Genomic DNA, 24,772 nt, shown 5'->3' on the forward strand with positions numbered 1-24,772 from the left:
TCTTTGTATCCACTCCCTACCGCCCTACATTATCATGTACAAAATATTTATACAGCGCTATATCCCAGTATAGCACCGGGGTCTTTCTCAAGGTGAGCCTTAGGAGGTGAATCACCTCCTTTCCTACACACACGCTTATAAGAACTGAGCGCTGCCAGTTCTTTACTAAGAACTGGTAATTATTCATCCAGCGACTTTGTTCAGGAGAACCCAGCAATTCTAGGTTTTATGTATGCTGTTGCCACTCAGGAGAGACTTCTAGTGTTTGCGCTTATGAGAACTATTAAAACAGTTCTCTTATTACATCGGTAATTGCATCCTTTATCCAGCTATACTGGGATATATGTCCAGTAACTCAATTTGTTTCTGTATAAAACCCAGTACATGCTTTTTAACTCCTTTTTTGGGATTGTTTTAAATGATTTGTCATGTCTGTTAATTATTAAAATAGTATTATACTATGCATTTTTTTCTCTCATATTTGCATGTTCTTTGATTGAGAGAGAGGATAACATCATCTTGCCAAAATAAGGGAATAAGTACCTCTAAATTTGTTTATGCGCTGGTGTAACTTTATCTCTATCTTTTGTACTTGGACTATTGGTGGAGGGCTGGAAAAACCTCTTTTTTGAGATCTAGTATCATCAGCTGCACAGTGCGCACAGAGATTAAGGTGTACCATGTATTTGATATCTATTCATACCCTGTCTATGCTCTGCTGCTCCCATGCAGGGTCCATACCACCGTCTCCTGGATACTTCCCTGACAATCCTGCACCAGGAGGCCAGGAGCCGTAACCCCCTTCGGTCCCCCCCCTGTAATTACCGGTATATCGGTGATGCTCTGCTCTGCCGTCTCCTCCTTATCCCTCACACACCGAGCACGTGAATGCGCTGCCCACGCCCATTGGCCCTGGGAGCAGCTCAAAGCCCCGCCCCCTCCTCCTACTGCACCTCAGGTGGGCGCACAGATAGCGCATGCAGAGGGGACTGGTGCACCTGAGGCGTGCAGCCGCGCAGAGTGCTCACGTGCGTCACGTGCCAGCGTTTCTCACCTGAAGGATCAGACGGTGTAGAGACAGGACACACCTGCCCCTGTTCCTCATTGTACCACCACTCCCCTGTGTCTAATGACACCTTATACCTCTTCATGCGGGTATGTCTATACCACATACATCCTTATCCGTGTCCTATATATTGTTACTCATACAATCACATAGTAATAGGTCCCTGCAGGCGCTGGTCACACCGTCGCAAGGGGCTTCAACATCGGATGCCCTTTCGTCCTCCAATATTTAACCCCTACCAAAACTAGCAACGCAGGTAATACGCCATATAATACAAATATTGAACCCCAGAAAGGCGTGCAGGGGTTAAGGGGGCGTAGCCCCTTCCAACGGTGTGAAGAGCGCCCGTAGGGCGCGATGAAGCACCTAGTATCGTATATCACTGGAAGATCTGGTGGTCAGTGAGTGTGTGTAAACAATATCAGGAAGGAAGTAAGGTGCTTCTGCTGTCGGTTGCTAGTGGTAACCGTCCTAGTATTAATTAAGCAACCGATGAGAGAGCACTAAATAGATCTAAAATATAAAATATAAGAAAAAGAGACTATTAAAGAGAAAAGTTGTGAATTCTCTCCAATCACCAAGCATACCAAATTCAAATATAATCTGGAGGGTGTAAGATCTCCTTAAGAAAATAAGAATTTACTTACCGATAATTCTATTTCTCGTAGTCCGTAGTGGATGCTGGGGACTCCGTCAGGACCATGGGGAATAGCGGCTCCGCAGGAGACAGGGCACAAAAATAAAAGCTTTAGGACTAGGTGGTGTGCACTGGCTCCTCCCCCTATGACCCTCCTCCAAGCCTCAGTTAGGATACTGTGCCCGGACGAGCGTACACAATAAGGAAGGATTTTGAATCCCGGGTAAGACTCATACCAGCCACACCAATCACACCGTACAACTTGTGATCTGAACCCAGTTAACAGCATGATAACAGAGGAGCCTCTGAAAAGATGGCTCACAATAATAATAACCCGATTTTTGTAACAATAACTATGTACAAGTATTGCAGACAATCCGCACTTGGGATGGGCGCCCAGCATCCACTACGGACTACGAGAAATAGAATTATCGGTAAGTAAATTCTTATTTTCTCTGACGTCCTAAGTGGATGCTGGGGACTCCGAAAGGACCATGGGGATTATACCAAAGCTCCCAAACGGGCGGGAGAGTGCGGATGACTCTGCAGCACCGAATGAGAGAACTCCAGGTCCTCCTCAGCCAGGGTATCAAATTTGTAGAATTTTGCAAACGTGTTTGCCCCTGACCAAGTAGCAGCTCGGCAAAGTTGTAAAGCCGAGACCCCTCGGGCAACCGCCCAAAATGAGCCCACCTTCCTTGTGGAATGGGCATTTACAGATTTTGGCTGTGGCAGGCCTGCCACAGAATGTGCAAACTGAATTGTACTACAAATCCAACGAGCAATCGTCTGCTTAGAAGCAGGAGCACCCAGCTTGTTGGGTGCATACAGGATAAACAGCGAGTCAGTTTTCCTGACTCCAGCCGTCCTGGAAACATATGTTTTCAGGGCCCTGACAACGTCTAGCAACTTGGAGTCCTCCAAGTCCCTAGTAGCCGCAGGCACCACAATAGGTTGGTTCAGGTGAAACGCTGACACCACCTTAGGGAGAAACTGGGGACGAGTCCGCAGTTCTGCCCTGTCCGAATGGAAAATCAGATATGGGCTTTTGTGAGACAAAGCCGCCAATTCTGACACTCGCCTGGCCGAGGCCAGGGCCAACAGCATGGTCACTTTCCATGTGAGATATTTCAAATCCACAGATTTGAGCGGTTCAAACCAATGTGATTTGAGGAATCCCAGAACTACGTTGAGATCCCACGGTGCCACTGGAGGCACAAAAGGGGGTTATATATGCAGTACTCCCTTGACGAATGTCTGGACTTCAGGAACTGAAGCCAATTCTTTCTGGAAGAAAATCGACAGGGCCGAAATTTGAACCTTAATGGACCCCAATTTGAGGCCCATAGACACTCCTGTTTGCAGGAAATGCAGGAATCGACCGAGTTGAAATTCCTCCGTGGGGGCCTTCCTGGCCTCACACCACGCAACATATTTTTGCCAAATGCGGTGATAATGTTGTGCGGTCACCTCCTTCCTGGCTTTGACCAGGGTAGGTATGACTTCTTCCGGAATGCCTTTTTCCCTTAGGATCCGGCGTTCAACCGCCATGCCGTCAAACGCAGCCGCGGTAAGTCTCGGAACAGACAGGGTCCTTGCTGAAGCAAGTCCCTTCTTAGCGGCAGAGGCCATGGGTCCTCTGTGAGCAGAGCCGGCGCTAACCGCTCAGCAGCTCCTGCAAGGCAGGGAGGCGCTGGTCGGAAGAGGCGCTCTCCCTGCTCTGCTGTTGCTGCTGGCTCCTGGTTGCTGCTGCGTCTGTCACACTGTATGACAGACGCAGGCAACGTGAAGTGCGGCTCCAGCTCCCTCCCTCCTGATTCCACCAGCTCCTCATGGCCGTGGCTAGGGGGGCATGTCACCTGTGCGCCTGATAGGAGAGGGTGCCGATCCCCCCTAACGCTCCCCTCCCTATGCAGCAGCTGTCGGCATCGAGATGAAACTGAACAAAAACTACATCTCCCAGCAGCCTTTGCTGCCGGGAGCTGTAGTTTACTTTCAGTTTCATCTTGCAGTTATCAGCTGAACAGAATTGAGGGGGCAGAGGTAGGGGACAAGTTACCCCAGCCTTTCCCCACCCCCCTCTTCCCCCCACTGCCATTAATCATGGCAGTGCACTCTAAACTAAGAAGTTACCCGACGTCCAAAAAGGGGGCGGAGCTAGACGGCACTGTACAACACAGTGCCTTGCCAGTTGCCAGGAGCATGGGAGAATGGAGGGAATGTGAGCAGCAGCATGGCCAAAACAGTGAGTATGACTCAGGGAAGGGCACTGTGTGTGTGTGTGACTGCTATATGTGTGTATATGTGTTTGCTTGTGTGTGACTGTATGTGAATAGGTGTATGACTACATATCTGTATGTGTGCTGGTATGTTACTGTATGTATATGTGTCACTATATATGTATTTATACAGGTGTGTGATTATATGTATGTATGTGAGAGAATGTATGTGTGCGTGTATGTTTTTAGGTGTGTGACAGCATGTATTTGTATAGGTGTGTGATTTCATGTATGTATCAATGTATGAGTTATTATTGTATACCCCTTTTACACCACCAGCTAGTAACACGGGTTATTGGACATGAGCGCGCATAACCCATGTTGCTGGTTGGTGTAAAAGCGCCCAGTTGGAATAATCCGGGTCGATTGACCTGGTATTCCAACTCGGGTAGCTTGCAGGGTTGAACACGGGTACAGCCCGGCAAGCTGTGCTGTGCAAACTGGGAGCCGGGTTGATGCAACCCGGCTCCTGTTCACAGTGTATGTACAGGCAGCGCTTGGAGATCATGTGATCTCCAAGTGCCGCCCCCGCTGCGTCACCAGCAATGTCACCAACCCGGCAAATCAATATGCCAAGTTGGAATCTGCGGTGGGAAAAGGGCCTGAGGCGGGTCGCACCCGGGAAGCATCTGTGTCAAGCTCCCAGGTGTGATCCACCTCAGATGATATAACAGAGGTATTATTTTATCTTTATCGTAGCCCAAATAAATAAAAAAATACAAGTAAAAAGTGTGAAAATGCCTACAGTAGCTATCCCCTTTGCCCATGTGCAGTTATATATATATGCACACACAACAAGTTAATGGCTTACCCCGGATGACAAAACTCCTGGTTTCGGGCCTGCCCTCTTCCCCACTGCACTTTGGGCAGCGGCGCCGGCAGCACTCTCCCGCACAGAGCCGGCTTGGTCCCTCCGGCTCCCTCCCTCCTCCCCACTGCACTTTAGGCAGCGGCGCCGGCAGCCTTCTCCACGGATCTGTGTGCGGTATGTACCGCACACCACCTCTATCTCCCCTCCGGTTTACTTAAGTGTAAGGTTCATTAATTGTTGCACTACTTCTGTGGGCATTCTATGTGGCACTAGTACTGTGGGCGCTTTGTGGATCACTGCTGCTGTGGGCATTATGTGTGGCACGTCTACTGTGGGTGCTCTGTGGGGCACTACTGCTTTGGGCGCTCTGTGGCACGACTACTGTAGCGTTATTTGTGGCACAACTACTGTGTGCGTTCTGTGTGGCACAACTACTGTGTGCGTTCTGTGTGGCATAACTACTGTGGGCGTTCTGTGTGGCACAACTACTGTGGGCGTTCTGTGTGGCACAACTACTGTGTGCGTTCTGTGTGGCATAACTACTGTGGGCGTTCTGTGTGGCACACCTACTGTGGGCGTTCTGTGTGGCACAACTACTGTGTGCGTTCTGTGTGGCATAACTACTGTGGGCGTTCTGTGTGGCACAACTACTGTGGGCGTTCTGTGTGGCACAACTACTGTGGGCGTTCTGTGTGGCACTACTACTGTGGGCGTTCTGTGTGGCACTACTACTGTGGGCGTTCTGTGTGGCACTACTACAGTGAGCATTGTGTGTTAGGCACGCTATCATTGTGGTCATTTTGTGTGGCACTACTACTGCGGGTGTTATTTGTATAAGGGACACTACTGTGGGTATTGCGTATAAGGAGCCCTACTGTGTATCGTAATGTGAATTAGGTACACAACTATCGGGTGCAATATGAATCAGGCACTACGTGTGGTATAATGTGAATACGATTGTGATACTGTGTAGCATAATTTGAATTGGGGATACTTTTATGTGGCCACGCCCCTTCCATATAAGACCATGCCCCTTTGGCGGGCACTGTCCCTTAATTCCATATGGGAGGGAGGGCGCAAATTTATTGTTTGCAGGAGGGCGCCGGACACCCTAGCACCGGCCCTGTCTGTGAGCATCTCTTGAAGTTCCGGGAACCAAGTCCTTCTTGGCCAATCCGGAGCCACAAGTATAGTTCTTACTCCTCTCCGTCTTATAATTCTCAGTACCTTGGGTATGAGAGGCAGAGGAGGGAACACATACACTGACTGGTACACCCACGGTGTTACCAGAGCGTCCACAGCTATTGCCTGAGGGTCCCTTGACCTGGCGCAATATCTGTCCAGTTTTTTGTTGAGGCGGGACGCCATCATGTCCACCTTTGGTCTTTCCCAATGGTTCACAATCATGTGGAAGACTTCCGGATGAAGTCCCCACTCTCCCGGGTGGAGATCGTGAACACTGCTGACAGTGCTATCACATGATTTTCCGCCCAGCGGAAAATCCTTGCAGCTTCTGCCATTGCCCTCCTACTTCTTGTGCCGCCCTGTCTGTTTACGTGGGCGACTGCCGTGATGTTGTCCGACTGGATCAGCACCGGTTGACCTTGAAGCAGAGGTCTTGCTAGGCTTAGAGCATTGTAAATTGCCCTTAACTCCAGTATGTTTATGTGAAGTGAAGTCTCCAGACTTGACCACACTCCCTGGAAATTTTTTCCCTGTGTGACTGCTCCCCAGCCCCTCAGGCTGGCATCCGTGGTCACCAGGACCCAGTCCTGAATGCCGAATCTGCGGCCCTCTAGTAGATGAGCACTCTGCAGCCACCACAGAAGAGACACCCTTGTCCTTGGAGACAGGGTTATCCGCTGATGCATCTGAAGATGCGATCCGGACCATTTGTCCAGCAGATCCCACTGAAAAGTTCTTGCGAGAAATCTGCCGAATGGAATCGCTTCGTAGGAAGCCACCATTTTTCCCAGGACCCTTGTGCAATAATGCACTGACACTTTTCCTGGTTTTAGGAGGTTCCTGACTAGCTCGGATAACTCCCTGGCTTTCTCCTCCGGGAGAAACACCTTTTTCTGGACTGTGTCCAGAATCATCCCTAGGAACAGCAGACGTGTCGTCGGGATCAGCTGCGATTTTGGAATATTTAGAATCCACCCGTGCTGTTGTAGCAGTATCCAAGATAGTGCTACTCCGACCTCCAACTGTTCCCTGGACTTTGCCCTTATCAGGAGATCGTCCAAGTAAGGGATAATTAAGACGCCTTTTCTTCGAAGAAGAATCATCATTTCGGCCATTACCTTGGTAAAGACCCGGGGTGCCGTGGACAATCCAAACGGCAGCGTCTGAAACTGATAGTGACAGTTCTGTACTACGAACCTGAGGTACCCTTGGTGAGAAGGGCAAATTTGGACATGGAGGAAAGCATCCTTGATGTCCAGGGACACCATATAGTCCCCTTCTTCCAGGTTCGCTATCACTGCTCTGAGTGACTCCATCTTGAATTTGAACCTTTGTATGTAAGTGTTCAAAGATTTCAGATTTAAAATAGGTCTCACCGAGCCGTCTGGCTTCGGTACCACAAATAGTGTGGAATAATACCCCTTTCCCTGTTGTAGGAGGGGTACTCTTATTATCACCTGCTGGGAATACAGCTTGTGAATTGCTTCCAATACTGCCTCCCTGTCGGAGGGAGACGTTGGTAAAGCAGACTTCAGGAACCTGCGAGGGGGAGACGTCTCGAATTCCAATCTGTACCCCTGGGATACTACCTGTAGGATCCAGGGGTCCACTTGCGAGTGAGCCCACTGCGCGCTGAAACTCTTGAGACGACCCCCCACCGCACCTGAGTCCGCTTGTAAGGCCCCAGCGTCATGCTGAGGCCTTGGCAGAAGCGGTGGAGGGCTTCTGTTCCTGGGAAGGGGCTGCCTGCTGCAGTCTTTTTCCCTTTCCTCTACCCCGGGGCAGATATGACTGGCCTTTTGCCCGCTTGCCCTTATGGGGATGAAAGGACTGAGGCTGAAAAGACGGTGTCTTTTTCTGCTGAGAGGTGACTTGGGGTAAAAAGGTGGATTTTCCAGCTGTTGCCGTGGCCACCAGGTCCGATAGACCGACCCCAAATAACTCCTCCCCTTTATACGGCAATACTTCCATGTGCCGTTTGGAATCCGCATCACCTGACCACTGTCGTGTCCATAAACATCTTCTGGCAGAAATGGACATCGCACTTACTCTTGATGGCAGAGTGCAAATATCCCTCTGTGCATCACGCATATATAGAAATGCATCCTTTAAATGCTCTATAGTCAATAAAATACTGTCCCTGTCAAGGGTATCAATATTTTCAGTCAGAGATTCCGACCAAACCCCCCCAGCACTGCACATCCATGCTGGGGCGATGCTGGTCGCAGTATAACATCAGTATGTGTGTATATACTTTTTAGAGTATTTTCCAGCCTCCTATCAGCTGGATCTTTGAGGGCGGCCGTATCAGGAGACGGTAACGCCACTTGTTTTGATAAGCGTGTGAGCGCCTTATCTACCCTAGGGGGTGTTTCCCAGCGCGCCCTAACCTCTGGCGGGAAAGGGTATAATCACACACTTCAATCAATTTATCTGATTCAGGAAAAACTACAGGTAGTTTTTTTTTCACACCCCACATAATACCCATTTTTTTGGTACTTGTAGTATCAGAATATGTAACGCCTCCTTCATTGCCGTGATTATGTAACGTGTGGCCCTACTGGAAAATACGTTTGTTTCTTCACCGTCGACACTGGAGTCAGTGTCCGTGTCTGTGTCTATGTCGACCGACTGAGGTAATGGGCGTTTTAAAGCCCCTGACGGTGTTTGAGACGCCTGGACAGGTACTAATTGGTTTGCCGGCCGTCTCATATCGTCAACCGACCTTGTAGCGTGTTGACACTATCACGTAATTCCATAAATAAAGCCATCCATTCTGGTGTCGACTCCCTAGGGGGTGACATCCCATTGCAGGCAATTTGCTCCGCCTCCACTAACATCGTCCTCATACCTGTCGACACACACGTACCGACACACAGCACACACACAGGGAATGCTCTGATAGAGGACAGGACCCCACTAGCCCTTTGGGGAGACAGAGGGAGAGTTTGCCAGCATACACCAAGGCGCTATAATTATACAGGGACAACCTTATAGTAAGTGTTTTCCCTTATAGCAGCTTAATATATATTTATATCGCCAAAATATGCCCCCCCCTCTCTGTTTTAACCCTGTTTCTGTAGTGCAGTGCAGGGGAGAGCCTGGGAGCCTTCCCACCAGCGGATCTGTGTGGGAAAAATGGCGCTGTGTGCTGAGGAGATAGGCCCCGACCCCTTCACGGCGGGCTCTTCTCCCGGTTTTTTCTGTAATCCTGGCAGGGGTTAAATACATCCATATAGCCCAGGGGCTATATGTGATGTATTTTTAGCCAGTAAAGGTAATTACATTGCTGCCCAGGGCGCCCCCCCCAGCGCCCTGCACCCTCAGTGACCGCGGTGTGAAGTGTGCTGAGAGCAATGGCGCACAGCTGCAGTGCTGTGCGCTACCTTAAGAAGACTGGGAAGTCTTCAGCCGCCGATTTCTGGACCTCTTCTCTCTTCAGCATCTGTAAGGGGGCCGGCGGCGCGGCTCCGGTGACCCATCCAGGCTGTACCTGTGATCGTCCCTCTGGAGCTAGTGTCCAGTAGCCTAAGAAGCCAATCCATCCTGCACGCAGGTGAGTTCACTTCTTCTCCCCTTAGTCCCTCGATGCAGTGAGCCTGTTGCCAGCAGGACTCACTGAAAATAAAAAACCTAACAAACTTTTATTCTAAGCAGCTCTTTAGGAGAGCCACCTAGATTGCACCCTTCTCGGCCGGGCACAAAAACCTAACTGAGGCTTGGAGGAGGGTCATAGGGGGAGGAGCCAGTGCACACCACCTAGTCCTAAAGCTTTTATTTTTGTGCCCTGTCTCCTGCGGAGCCGCTATTCCCCATGGTCCTGACCGAGTCCCCAGCATCCACTTAGGACGTCAGAGAAAATACCCTGTACTGCTGCTTCTCATCATCATAATTTGAATTATCAAAACATCGAATGGTCAGTGAGCGGGTACCACGGGTAAACTATAGGAGAGGAAAAAATAATCATGTGCTCATTTACAAGTAAATAGTGCTAATAAGAACAAGTTTTTCCCGATTTGGTTGAGAAAAGGAAAGAGGACAAATTCAACATTTGTATGCACAATATATTGCATGTATTTAAAAAGTTAACACTATACTTCCCTTAGTCGGATTCTAGTGTGGAGGACAAAAGAGGAATTTGGGCTGCTGATATGAGCATGCCTTGGGATACGGTCATTAGGTCGACACAACTTAGGTCGACAGTCATTAGGTTGACCACCATAGATCGACATGCATTAGGTCGACACAGTCACTAGGTCGACATGGTCATTAGGTCGACATGTACTAGGTCGACAGGCAAAAAGGTCGACATGAGTTTTTCAAGTTTTTATTTATTAACATTTTTGGACTTTTTCATACTTTATGATCCACGTGGACTATGATTGGGAATAGTAACCTGTGCCGAGCGCAGCGGTAGCGGAGAGAGGCACCTTGCCTGAAGCATGGCGAGCGAAGCGAGCCATGCGAGGAGACACGGTGCACTAATTGGGGTTCCCGGTCACTTTACGAAGAAAGCAACACCAAAAAAAGAAGGAAAAAACTCATGTCGACCTTTTGACCTGTTGACCTAGTACATGTCGACCTAATGACCATGTCAACCTAGTGACCCAGTCGACCTAATGCATGTCGACCTAAGTTGTGTCAACTCAACGACCCATACCCCTATTTTACACATGGTTTCGGGGTTTTTTTCTTTGCTGTTTGGTAACTACTTTAGAGCAATGATATTGAGCACACGATTCTCAGGAAATTTCTGAGTGGAAATGAATGTTTTTGAGGTTAATAATAGTGTAGGAACAAAAACACCCCCCAATTCTGTTATTTTAGCTGTTTTGATGATTTTTTCGAAAAAATCCAGATCCAAAACCAAAACCCGCAAGGAAAACACGAAGGAGATCCAGATCAAAAACCAAAACACAAAACCAAAAAAATGGCCCGAGTCCAAACGTGAAACTTATTGGATATATACATTAAATAAATTTTCCACATTTGGAATGAATGAGGGATGTGCTGATGCCTAATTCAGCATGGATCACTATTTAGAGAATTTGAAAATGGAGCAATTATCGAACGACTGCACATGCGTAGCATTCACATTGCACATGCGCGTGGGTAAATAGCAACAGAACATACATACAGTACATACAGATCGTAAACGCAATGTAGCTGCTGTTTGACTAAAAGGAAGCCGGGGTTTCTGGGAGAAACCTGACATTTTCTGGGCGTGTCAGAAAAAATGCAGGCCTGCTAGGTGTTTTTGTGGAGGGTCTCTGATGTCTGTGCAGACCACTTCCAGGCCATCTCAGTCACAGGTTAGTGGTAGCCTCAGACCTACTCACATTTGCTCAGACAGCAAAGACTCTTTGACGTTCCGGGAATTGTGTATACATCTGTGAGTGGATTGTGATCTGCGATGCATACGCAAATTTGCACGGGACGTTTTTTCTTTCTGTCAGTGCAGCGCCTTTCTACTCACAGACAACTGTAATTTCTCAGAATAACGATCCATGATTAATTAGGCCCATTGTTCGGTTTTTTGCAGGACTGATGGTGGAGGCTGTCATTCCAGAATCCCTGCTGTTGTTTGTTACTAGACCCGGCAAGGTCATGGGATGCCAGCTGACACCCTCTTGAATGCAACAATAGATGTACCTGCCCTCATATAAATTAGGATTAATATGAAAAATCAGCTAAGTGTATCTTATTCTTTTAATCAGTCCAGGGGTGCTCTTTCAGCTCTGTTGTATCAGTCCAGGGGTGCTCTGTAAGCTCTGCTGTATCAGTCCAGGGGTGCTCTGTCTGTCCATCCAGGGGCTCCGCCCCAGTGTAAAATGAAAACAATAAACGCTAAAAACAAAAAGCATAAAAATATAATTAAAATATTTTTTTGTTTGTGCTGTACTCCAGTGTACTATACAATTTTTATTTAAGTAGTTTTAAGTACTGTGATGCTGCCAGTCAGACCACAGTATATTATTTTGTACTTATATATGTATTGTGCAACGCTGTTGTGAGGGTCAACTGCAGTGTTTGACTACCATTTCTGACTCATACACATATTGTGCGATGCTGTGGGTGAAGGTGGTACCACAGTAATATAATGTATTTCCTTCTCATACAGGTATTGTGTGATGCTGTGGGTGAAGGTGGTACCACAGTAATATATTGTATTTCCTACTCATATACGTATTGTGCAATGCTGTTGGATGAAGGTCAACCGCAGAGTTTGACTACCATTTCTGACACACACACACACACACACACACAGAGGCGGAACTACCGCCAGTGCAACCAGTGCGTTGCACTGGGGCCCGCCTCTGTACAGGGGCCCAAAGCATGTAATGAGTCAAACTGACTCATTACATGCCGCTGTGTGCTGCGGGCAACCGCTGCCCGCATCACAGAGCCGCCCGGAGAGGAGAGGAGCAGCGGTACGGGGGGAGAAGGAGGAGGAGGAGGGAGCCGCAGCAGCGCTTTACTACTGGTTGAGGCGCTGCTGCTGCTGGCCCTCTGCTTCACTATAGGCTGTCTTCCGAGAACAGCCTATAGTGAAGCAGAGGGGCAGCAGCAGCAGCGCCTCAACCAATAACACAGCCCTGCTGCGGCTCCTTCCTCCACCTCCCTCCTCCTCCTCTCCTGCCCGGGAATCGTTCGTGAGTGACCAGAAGCTGCTCCGAGGAGCCTGAGCCAGCGGAGAGGGTAAGTATAATTCATTCTTTCTTTCTTTTCTTTATCTTTCTTTCTTTCTTTCTTTCTACAAAAAGGGGGACTGTCTGCCACAATGTGTAAAAAGGGGGAATCTACCTGCCGCAATGTGTAAAAAGGGGGAATCTGCCTGCCGCAATGTGTAAAAAGGGGGAACCTGCCTGACGCAATGTGTAAAAACGGGGAATCTGCCTGCCGCAATGTGTAAAAAGGGGGATGCTGTCTGCCGTAATGTGTAACAAGTGCACGCTGTCTGCCGTAATGTGTAACAAGGGCACGCTGTCTGCCGTAATGTGTAAGAAGGGGACGCTGTCTGCCGTTATGTGTAAAAAGGGCACGCTGTCTGCCGTTATGTGTAAAAAGTGTACGCTGTCTGCCGCTATGTGTAACAAGGGCACACTGTCTGTCATTATGTGTAAAAAGCGTACGCTGTCTGCCGCTATGTGTAACAAGGGCACGCTGTTTGCCGTTATGTGTAAAAAGTGCACGCTGTCTGCCGCTATGTGTAAAAAGGGCACGCTGTCTGCCGTTATGTGTAAAAAGGGGTACGCTGTTTGCCGTAATGTGTAAAAAGGGGACGCTGTCTGCTGTAATGTGTAAAAAGAGGAATCTGTCCGCTGTAAGGTGTAAAAGATTCTCTACCTTGTGTAGTGGTGCTACTGTGCGGCGTAATTTGAATAATGGAGACTACAGTGCACCGTTTTATGAATTGGTATTATTTTGTGGCCACACCTCTTCCCTACGAAGCCACGCCACTATGTATTTTTGCGCGCGCCTACGGCGCACACTGCCCCTGTTTTGCATGCAGGGGTGGGGCTCCGATTCCGTTTCTTGCACGCAGTGCTAAAATGTCTAGTTATGGCACTGTTGCTAGGTATCCATTTCTCTGGCCCTGAGCAGGTCCCCCTCACCAGATCCTCTCCAGGGGTGAGGGGGTGGACTTGGATGGGATGGGGGGCCCAAAGCATTTTGTCGCACCTGGGCCCACCGCTCGCTAGTTCCGCCACTGCACACACATGTTTTGTGCAATGCTGTTGATGAAGGTCAACCACAGTATTTGACTACCATTTCTGACTCATACACGTATTGTGCGATGCTGTTGGTGAAGGTGAACCACAGTGTTTGACTACCATTGTGCGATGCTGTTGGTGAAGGCCAACCGCAGTGTTCGACTACCATTTATGGCTCATACACATATTGTGCAATGCTGTTGGTGAAGGTCAACCGTAGTGTTTGATTACCATTTCTGACTCATACACATATTGTGTGACGCTGTTGGTGAAGATCAACCGCGGTGTTCAACTACCTTTGTGCAACGCTGTTGGTGGAGGTCAACCGCAGTGCTCGACTACCATTTCTGAGTCATACACATATTTTGCGACTCTGTTGAAGGTGAACTGCAGTGTTTGATTACTATTTCTGATGCACACATGTATTATGTGACGCTGTAAGTGAAGGTGGTACCACAGGAATATATTTTAATACCTACTCATACACGTATTGTGCGACACTGTTGAAGAAATTAAAACGCAGTGTTTAATTATTATTCCTAGTTGGTGGAAGGGCCCAAGGACAATTCTATCTTGCACCTCTTTTCTTTGCATTGTGTGCTGTTTGGAGCATTGCTGAGTGTTTTTTTTTATTTATTTTTTGCATAATTTATTAAACTGCCACCCTGTCTGCCACTGCAGTGCCACTAGATGTGCCATGTTGGAAGATTAAGCGCCACATGTTTGTGCAGCCCACTGCTATCGCTTAACTTAGTAATGCAGCTACCTCACTGCAACCTTTAGGCCTAAAGTGGATGAAAAGAATATTGTGAGTTGGTCAAAATTGACTGGAAAAGAGTGGTCATTAATGTTATTGAGGTTAGTAATACTGTAAGAAAAAAAACAGGCCAAAATTCTGTGATTTTAGCTGATTTTATGATTTTTTTTTTTTTTAAATACAGATCCAAAACCAAAACCCACAAGGGTGGATTTGGCAAAACCAATACAGATCCAAAATACGAAGAAGATACAGATCCAAAATGAAAACACAAAACCCAAGAAAAGGCCCAGCGCATAACTCTAGTAAGGAGTGTGTTAATTAACTTGCTTATAAAAGAGATGACTGGGGCACTCATTCCGAGTTGTTCGCTCGGTAAAAATCTTCGCATCGCAGCGATTTTCCGCTTAATGCGCATGCGCAATGTTCGCACTGCGACAAGTAAATTTGCTATGCACTTAGGAATTTTACTCACGGCTTTTTCATCGGTCTGGCGATCGTAATGTGATTGACAGGAAATGGGTGTTACTGGGCGGAAACAGGCCGTTTTATGGGCGTGTGGGAAAAAACGCTACCGTTTCCGGAAAAAACGCAGGAGTGGCCGGAGAAACGGAGGAGTGTCTGGGCGAACGCTGGGAGTGTTTGTGACGTCAAACCAGGAACGACAAGCACTGAACTGATCGCAGATGCCGAGTAAGTCTGAAGCTACTCAGAAACTGCTACGAGGTGTGTAATCGCAATATTGCAAATACATCGTTCGCAATTTTAAGATGCTAAGATTCACTCCCAGTAGGCGGCGGCTTAGCGTGAGCAACTCTGCTAAAATCGCCTTGCGAGCGAACAACGCGGAATGACCTCCTGGGAGTAGTAGGTTGCACCTCCTGATGAAGTCATGAGACAAAAAATGTTGGGTGTAACCTACAGATTTGGCCGAAATAACGTCATCTGCTATTGAGAAGGCGTGAATCTTGTGGACAATCAGAGACAGAGCAGAGAGACTGGTCTATCCATGCAGTGAATCAGTCCTTTGTAACACACATGGGCTGGGATGTAATGGGAGCCGATAACGGCAAAATGTCCGTTGTTTGCAGCTTTTGCCACAACAACGAGCATTTTGCAAAGGCGGCTAATGCATTAGAAGATGCAAAGTGGCTTTTTCCAACACCTTTGGCTGTAAAGTAGAAGGCACGATAAATAGCCGGATCAAGATGTTTTGACCATGTTAACTTTACAACTCGGCCAATGTAATGGAGTCCGATATTGCAAGTTGGCCACAAAACAGCTCTAAAACTTACAAAGCATTTAGAGATGTTTTTTTTGGCCGAGTTGGTTATGAAAATGTTGGAATTCAATTCTAAATACACTTTTCAAGCACATTTGCAATAAATAAACACGTTTCAATACATTTCGATCTTTAAATAAATAAAAAACTTTGAATTGTAAAAAATTTTTATGTACTGTACTTGTCATTTTTACCATATTTTACCTGGGAAATTTGTATTAGGGGAATATAAATGTACTAAGTCGCACAAGTATAATATAGGCATGTCATATATCATTGGATTCAGCTGGATCTGCGTGTGTGATTTAGCTAACTCATTTGCGTCTATGACACATTTTTGTGCAAAAAACCAAACAGGTACAGTACGGGGAGTATTTGCAAATTACACATAGAACATAGGCCGTCATTCCGAGTTGATCGCTCGCTATGGATTTTCGCAGCGCAGCGATTATGGCAGAACAGGGTTTATCTGTGCATGCGTATGCACCGCAATGCGCATGCGCGTCGTACGGGCACAACGAGCATCGTGGTTTTGCACAGATTCTAGTGACTCTTTCACAGATTGACAGGAAGTGGGAGTTTCTGGCTGTCAACTGACCTTTTTCTGGGAGTGTTTGAAAAAATGCAGGCGAGGCCGGACGTTTGCTGGGCGGGTATCTGACGTCATTACCGTGTCACTCGTCACAGCAATCATCGCACAGATTAAGTAACTACAGGGCTGGTCTAGTTCTGCACAAAATGTGTTTGCAGCGCTCTGCTGCACAGGCATTCTCACTCCTGCTATGCTAAAATACACTCCCCCGTGGGTGGCGACTATGCGTTTGCACGGCTGCTAAAAACAGCTAGCGACCGATCAACTCGGAATGAGGGCCATAGGCATGTCACATATCATTGGATTCAGCTGGAACTGCTTGTGTGACTTAGTATACCCATTTGCAGAAAACGTACAATTTCAGGGGGTAAAGTGTAAAAAGATGAACATTGCGTTTGTTTAGCAGCAAAGATATAGTCCACATTTATACATGTATCTGCAAAAGGTCTTCATATTAATCCAATATGTCAAATATACTCACTAAAGCATGTTATAACATGTGCTACAAAACACAATTCCCTTATTGTACCCCTTAAATAGTGCATCAACTTAATCATACAATGACAACACATTAAGGGTAAATATAAATTTGACTTTCAAATGAACTTTTGTTTTTGAAAAACCACAGACACATTGTTTGAAAGTACAACTTACTTAATTTTGAAAAATTGGTCACAAAATGTCAAAAGAATGTAGTTGTTTGAAACAAAACAAAGAAGGGGGAAGAAAACAAAAATTGTTGGGAGGAGAAAGCCCCTCGACCCCTCAATGCTCTACCATTCTTATGGATACTACTACTTGTGGGGGCGACTGGTGAGCCACTCTGTGAGTGGAGGGAGCTGGTTGTTATTGAAGTTGTCCCTTCACGGCCTGCTATTTGAGCTGACAGCTCCCTCTGAAGGGCCACAAACATCTGGGTTTGCTCCCAGATGGCCTGCGTGTACTCCAGGGTTGCCTGCAGTTAATCCCGGGCCACTTCCGTCCGCTCCTGTGTGGCCTGGGTCAATTCCTGCAAGCGAATAGTGATCTGCTAGGCCATATGAGTGCAGGTGCACTGTGCCACTGCCGGAGATCTATTCATCCGCTGCATTTGCCACCCAATGTAGTTCAGCTGACTGGTCTGGTGCTCCATAAATGCCATGTGCTGTTCACGCAATTGGTGGAGTGAGATGGTGATCTCCACATTGGGAATGTTGAGCTGTGGACTGGGCAGTGGTGTTTGCAGCTGCTGTGGCAGTGTCATATGGGGAGTATGCTCCACGGGAGTGAGGATGATAGTGTTGTCATCCTCCTCCTCATCTTCCCCACTGAATAAGCCACCAGCCCTGGAAGTGGCCGGCCCAGAGCAGCAGAAAATAGGTAAATTAGTATAATATAGGAATATGAGCTACAGACACAGCACCCTGATATGGACGGAGCACGTCTGGTTGTATACTGGGAGGTTACAGCCCAAAATAAAAAAAAATATGTCTTTTATATTGGGTGAACTGATGATGAAGAGAAAAAGACATTTACTTTGACCAAGCAAAATAAAATGGACAGTTGGGGGTATATTTACTAAGCTCCCGATTTTGACCGAGATGGTGTTTTTTCTTCAACGTGTCATCTCGGTCATTTACTAACTACAAATCTCGGCAGTGATGAGGGCATTCGTATTTTTTTTTGAAGTCAAAGAAAAAAAATACGAATGAATACACCATCGGTCAAATACGCCTGTTATTTGATAGAACTGGGTAATTTACTAAAATTTGTATTTCACAAACACTGCCGGCAATAGTTAAAGGGTTGTTTTGCAAAGAGGCAAAAAAAGGGGGACTATTAATTAGAGATGAGCGGGTTCGGTTTCTCTGAATCCGAACCCGCCGAACTTCAGCTTTTTTTACACGGGGCCGAGCAGGCTCGGATCCTCCCGCCTTGCTCGGTTAACCCGAGCGCGTCCGAACGTCATCATCCCGCTGTCGGATTCTCGCGAGGCTCGGATTCTATCGCGAGACTCGGATTCTATATAAGGAGCCGCGCGTCGCCGCCATTTTTCACACGTGCATTGAGATTGATAGGGAGAGGACGTGGCTGGCGTCCTCTCCGTTTAGAGTGACTAATAGTACTAGAGAGAGAGAGACACAAATTTTGGGGAGCATAATATAGGAGGAGTACTACTTGCTGCTGATAGTGTGACCAGTGGCAGTGACCAGTGCCACCAGTTTAATGAATCCATTCTCTGCCTGAAACGATACACAGTGTGACACAGTCACACACATACCATATCTGTGCTCAGCCCAGTGTGCTGCATCATATACTGTATATCATTATCTGACTGCTGAGTGCTCACTGCAGTGCTCACACAGCTTAATTGTGGGGGAGACTGGGGAGCAGTTATAGCAGGAGTACATATTTTAAGTACAGTGCACACTTTTGCTGCCAGAGTGCCACTGCCAGTGTGACTGACCAGTGACCACTGACCACCAGTATTGTGATTGTCTGCTGACCACCAGTATATTGTGATTGTCTGCCTGAAAAAGTTAAACACTCGTCGTGTGGTGTTTTTATAAACGCATTCTGCAGACAGTGTCCAGCAGGTCCGTCATTACATAATAATATATACCTGTCCGGCTGCAGTACTAGTGTGATATATATATATATATATTTTAATTTTATCTTATTATCATCCAGTCTATATTAGCAGCAGACACAGTACGGTAGTCCACGGCTGTAGCTACCTCTGTGTCGGCAGTCGCTCGTCCATCCATAATTGTATACCACCTACCCGTGGTTTTTTTTTTTTCTATCTTCTTGATACTAGTAGCTTACTTTAGGAGTCTGCAGTGCTGACAGACAGTGTCCAGCAGGTCCGTCATTACATAATATATATACCTGTCCGGCTGCAGTACTAGTGTGATATATATATATATTTTAATTTTATCTCATTATCATCCAGTCTATATTAGCAGCAGACACAGTACGGTAGTCCACGGCTGTAGCTACCTCTGTGTCGGCAGTCGCTCGTCCATCCATAAGTATACTAGTATCCATCCATCTCCATTGTTTACCTGAGGTGCCTTTTAGTTGTGCCTATTAAAATATGGAGAACAAAAATGTTGAGGTTCCAAAATTAGGGAAAGATCAAGATCGACTACCACCTCGTGCTGAAGCTGCTGCCACTAGTCATGGCCGAGACGATGAAATGCCAGCAACGTCGTCTGCCAAGGCCGATGCCCAATGTCATAGTACAGAGCATGTAAAATCCAAAATACCAAATATCAGTAAAAAAAGGACTCAAAAATCTAAAATAAAATTGTCGGAGAAGCGTAAACTTGCCAATATGCCATTTACCACACGGAGTGGCAAGGAACGGCTGAGGCCCTGGCCTATGTTCATGGCTAGTGGTTCAGCTTCACATGAGGATGGAAGCACTCAGCCTCTCGCTAGAAAAATGAAAAGACTCAAGCTGGCAAAAGCACCGCAAAGAACTGTGCGTTCTTCGAAATCCCAAATCCACAAGGAGAGTCCAATTGTGTCGGTTGCGATGCCTGACCTTCCCAACACTGGACGTGAAGAGCATGTGCCTTCCACCATTTGCACGCCCCCTGCAAGTGTTGGAAGGAGCACCCGCAGTCCAGTTCCTGATAGTCAGATTGAAGATGTCAGTGTTGAAGTACACCAGGATGAGGAGGATATGGGTGTTGCTGGCGCTGGGGAGGAAATTGACAAGGAGGATTCTGATGGTGAGGTGGTTTATTTAAGTCAGGCACCCGGGGAGACACCTGTTGTCCGTGGGAGGAATATGGCCGTTGACATGCCTGGTGAAAATACCAAAAAAATCAGCTCTTCGTTGTGGAAGTATTTCAACAGAAATGCGGACAACATTTGTCAAGCCGTGTGTTGCCTTTGTCAAGCTGTAATAAGTAGGGGTAAGGACGTTAACCACCTCGGAACATCCTCCCTTATACGTCACCTGCAGCGCATTCATAATAAGTCAGTGACAAGTTCAAAAACTTTGGGCGACAGCGGAAGCAGTCCACTGACCAGTAAATCCCTTCCTCTTGTAACCAAGCTCACGCAAACCACCCCACCAACTCCCTCAGTGTCAATTTCCTCCTTCCCCAGGAATGCCAATAGTCCTGCAGGCCATGTCACTGGCAATTCTGACGAGTCCTCTCCTGCCTGGGATTCCTCCGATGCATCCTTGCGTGTAACGCCTACTGCTGCTGGCGCTGCTGTTGTTGCTGCTGGGAGTCGATGGTCATCCCAGAGGGGAAGTCGTAAGCCCACTTTTACTACTTCCACCAAGCAATTGACTGTCCAACAGTCCTTTGCGAGGAAGATTAAATATCACAGCAGTCATCCTGTTGCAAAGCGGATAACTGAGGCCTTGACAACTATGTTGGTGTTAGACGTGCATCCGGTATCCGCCGTTAGTTCACAGGGAACTAGACAATTTCTTGAGGTAGTGTGTCCCCGTTACCAAATACCATCTAGGTTCCACTTCTCTAGGCAGGCGATACCGAGAATGTACACGGACGTCAGAAAAAGACTCACCAGTGTCCTAAAAAATGCAGTTGTACCCAATGTCCACTTAACCACGGACATGTGGACAAGTGGAGCAGGGCAGGGTCAGGACTATATGACTGTGACTGCCCACTGGGTAGATATATGGACTCCCGCCGCAAGAACAGCAGCGGCGGCACCAGTAGCAGCATCTCGCAAACGCCAACTCTTTCCTAGGCAGGCTACGCTTTGTATCACCGGTTTCCAGAATACGCACACAGCTGAAAACCTCTTACGGCAACTGAGGAAGATCATCGCGGAATGGCTTACCCCAATTGGACTCTCCAGTGGATTTGTGGCATCGGACAACGCCAGCAATATTGTGTGTGCATTAAATATGCGCAAATTCCAGCACGTCCCATGTTTTGCACATACCTTGAATTTGGTGGTGCAGAATTTTTTAAAAAACGACAGGGGCGTGCAAGAGATGCTGTCGGTGGCCAGAAGAATTGCGGGACACTTTCGGCGTACAGGCACCACGTACAGAAGACTGGAGCAACACCAAAAACGCCTGAACCTGCCCTGCCATCATCTGAAGCAAGAAGTGGTAACGAGGTGGAATTCAACCCTATATATGCTTCAGAGGTTGGAGGAGCAGCAAAAGGCCATTCAAGCCTATACAATTCAGCACGATATAGGAGGTGGAATGCACCTGTCTCAAGCGCAGTGGAGAATGATTTCAACGTTGTGCAAGGTTCTGCTGCCCTTTGAACTTGCCACACGTGAAGTCAGTTCAGACACTGCCAGCCTGAGTCAGGTCATTCCCCTCATCAGGCTTTTGCAGAAGAAGCTGGAGACATTGAAGGAGGAGCTAACATGGAGCGATTCCGCTAGGCATGTGGGACTTGTGGATGGAGCCCTTAATTCACTTAACAAGGATTCACGGGTGGTCAATCTGTTGAAATCAGATCACTACATTTTGGCCACCGTGCTCGATCCTAGATTTAAAACCTACCTTGGATCTCTCTTTCCGGCAGACACAAGTCTGCTGGGGTTCAAAGACCTGCTGGTGAGAAAATTGTCAAGTCAAGCGGAACGCGACCTGTCAACATCTCCTCCTTCACATTCTCCCGCAACTGGGGGTGCGAGGAAAAGGCTCAGAATTCCGAGCCCACCCGCTGGCGGTGATGCAGGGCAGTCTGGAGCGACTGCTGATGCTGACATCTGGTCCGGACTGAAGGACCTGACAACGATTACGGACATGTCGTCTACTGTCACTGCATATGATTCTCTCCCCATTGAAAGAATGGTGGAGGATTATATGAGTGACCACATCCAAGTAGGCACGTCAGACAGTCCGTACTTATACTGGCAGGAAAAAGAGGCAATTTGGAGGCCCTTGCACAAACTGGCTTTATTCTACCTAAGTTGCCCTCCCACAAGTGTGTACTCCGAAAGAGTGTTTAGTGCCGCCGCTCACCTTGTCAGCAATCGGCGTACGAGGTTACTTCCAGAAAATGTGGAGAAGATGATGTTCATTAAAATGAATTATAATCAATTCCTCCGTGGAGACATTGACCAGCAGCAATTGCCTCCACAAAGTACACAGGGAGCTGAGATGGTGGATTCCAGTGGGGACGAATTGATAATCTGTGAGGAGGGGGATGTACACGGTGATATATCGGAGGATGATGATGAGGTGGACATCTTGCCTCTGTAGAGCCAGTTTGTGCAAGGAGAGATTAATTGCTTCTTTTTTGGTGGGGGTCCAAACCAACCCGTCATTTCAGTCACAGTCGTGTGGCAGACCCTGTCACTGAAATGATGGGTTGGTTAAAGTGTGCATGTCCTGTTTATACAACATAAGGGTGGGTGGGAGGGCCCAAGGACAATTCCATCTTGCACCTCTTTTTTCTTTCATTTTTCTTTGCGTCATGTGCTGTTTGGGGAGTGTTTTTTGGAAGGGCCATCCTGCGTGACACTGCAGTGCCACTCCTAGATGGGCCAGGTGTTTGTGTCGGCCACTAGGGTCGCTTATCTTACTCACACAGCTACCTCATTGCGCCTCTTTTTTTCTTTGCGTCATGTGCTGTTTGGGGAGTGTTTTTTGGAAGGGCCATCCTGCGTGACACTGCAGTGCCACTCCTAGATGGGCCAGGTGTTTGTGTCGGCCACTAGGGTCGCTTAGCTTACTCACACAGCTACCTCGGTGCGCCTCTTTTTTTTCTTCTTTGCGTCATGTGCTGTTTGGGGAGTGTTTTTTGGAAGGGCCATCCTGCATGACACTGCAGTGCCACTCCTAGATGGGCCAGGTGTTTGTGTCGGCCACTAGGGTCGCTTAGCTTACTCACACAGCTACCTCGGTGCGCCTCTTTTTTTCTTCTTTGCGTCATGTGCTGTTTGGGGAGTGTTTTTTGGAAGGGCCATCCTGCGTGACACTGCAGTGCCACTCCTAGATGGGCCAGGTGTTTGTGTCGGCCACTAGGGTCGCTTAGCTTACTCACACAGCTACCTCATTGCGCCTCTTTTTTTCTTCTTTGCGTTATGTGCTGTTTGGGGAGTGTTTTTTGGAAGGGCCATCCTGCGTGACACTGCAGTGACACTCCTAGATGGACCAGGTGTTTGTGTCGGCCACTAGGGTCGCTTAGCTTACTCACACAGCTACCTCGGTGCGCCTCTTTTTTTCTTCTTTGCGTCATGTGCTGTTTGGGGAGTGTTTTTTGGAAGGGCCATCCTGCGTGACACTGCAGTGCCACTCCTAGATGGGCCAGGTGTTTGTGTCGGCCACTAGGGTCGCTTAGCTTACTCACACAGCTACCTCATTGCGCCTCTTTTTTTCTTCTTTGCGTCATGTGCTGTTTGGGGAGTGTTTTTTGGAAGGGCCATCCTGCGTGACACTGCAGTGCCACTCCTAGATGGGCCAGGTGTTTGTGTCGGCCACTAGGGTCGCTTAGCTTACTCACACAGCTACCTCATTGCGCCTCTTTTTTTTCTTCTTTGCGTCATGTGCTGTTTGGGGAGTATTTTTTGGAAGGGCCATCCTGCGTGACACTGCAGTGCCACTCCTAGATGGGCCAGGTGTTTGTGTCGGCCACTAGGGTCGCTTAGCTTACTCACACAGCTACCTCATTGCGCCTCTTTTTTTCTTCTTTGCGTCATGTGCTGTTTGGGGAGTGTTTTTTGGAAGGGCCATCCTGCATGACACTGCAGTGCCACTCCTAGATGGGCCAGGTGTTTGTGTCGGCCAGTAGGGTCGCTTAGCTTACTCACACAGCTACCTCATTGCTCCTCTTTTTTTTCTTCTTTGCATCATGTGCTGTTTGGGGAGTATTTTTTGGAAGGGCCATCCTGCGTGACACTGCAGTGCCACTCCTAGATGGGCCAGGTGTTTGTGTCGGCCACTAGGGTCGCTTAGCTTACTCACACAGCTACCTCATTGCGCCTCTTTTTTTCTTTGCGTCATGTGCTGTTTGGGGAGTGTTTTTTGGAAGGGCCATCCTGCGTGACACTGCAGTGCCACTCCTAGATGGGCCAGGTGTTTGTGTCAGCCACTAGGGTCGCTTAGCTTACTCACACAGCTACCTCATTGCGCCTCTTTTTTTCTTCTTTGCGTCATGTGCTGTTTGGGGAGTGTTTTTTGGAAGGGCCATCCTGCGTGACACTGCAGTGCCACTCCTAGATGGGCCAGGTGTTTGTGTCGGCCACTAGGGTCGCTTAGCTTACTCACACAGCTACCTCATTGCGCCTCTTTTTTTCTTCTTTGCGTCATGTGCTGTTTGGGGAGTGTTTTTTGGAAGGGCCATCCTGCGTGACACTGCAGTGCCACTCCTAGATGGGCCAGGTGTTTGTGTCGGCCACTAGGGTCGCTTAGCTTACTCACACAGCTACCTCATTGCGCCTCTTTTTTTTCTTCTTTGCGTCATGTGCTGTTTGGGGAGTATTTTTTGGAAGGGCCATCCTGCG

General features: G+C 47.8%; 1 protein-coding gene across 1 annotated transcript in view; it reads left to right on the top strand.

The window, feature by feature from the left end:
- Positions 1-3,673: 3,673 nt before the first annotated feature.
- Positions 3,674-24,772, top strand: part of LOC134949305 (cytochrome P450 2C18-like) — a 117,388-nt gene continuing 96,289 nt past the window's right edge. Inside the window, exon 1 of the mRNA XM_063937803.1 lies at positions 3,674-3,948. Within this exon, the coding sequence (XP_063793873.1) occupies positions 3,937-3,948 (12 nt within the window). The 5' untranslated portion in view covers positions 3,674-3,936. The remainder of the gene's footprint in view (positions 3,949-24,772) is intronic.

This window comes from Pseudophryne corroboree, chromosome 8 (genome assembly GCF_028390025.1).
Source record: "Pseudophryne corroboree isolate aPseCor3 chromosome 8, aPseCor3.hap2, whole genome shotgun sequence".
NCBI classification, from domain to species: domain Eukaryota; kingdom Metazoa; phylum Chordata; class Amphibia; order Anura; family Myobatrachidae; genus Pseudophryne; species Pseudophryne corroboree.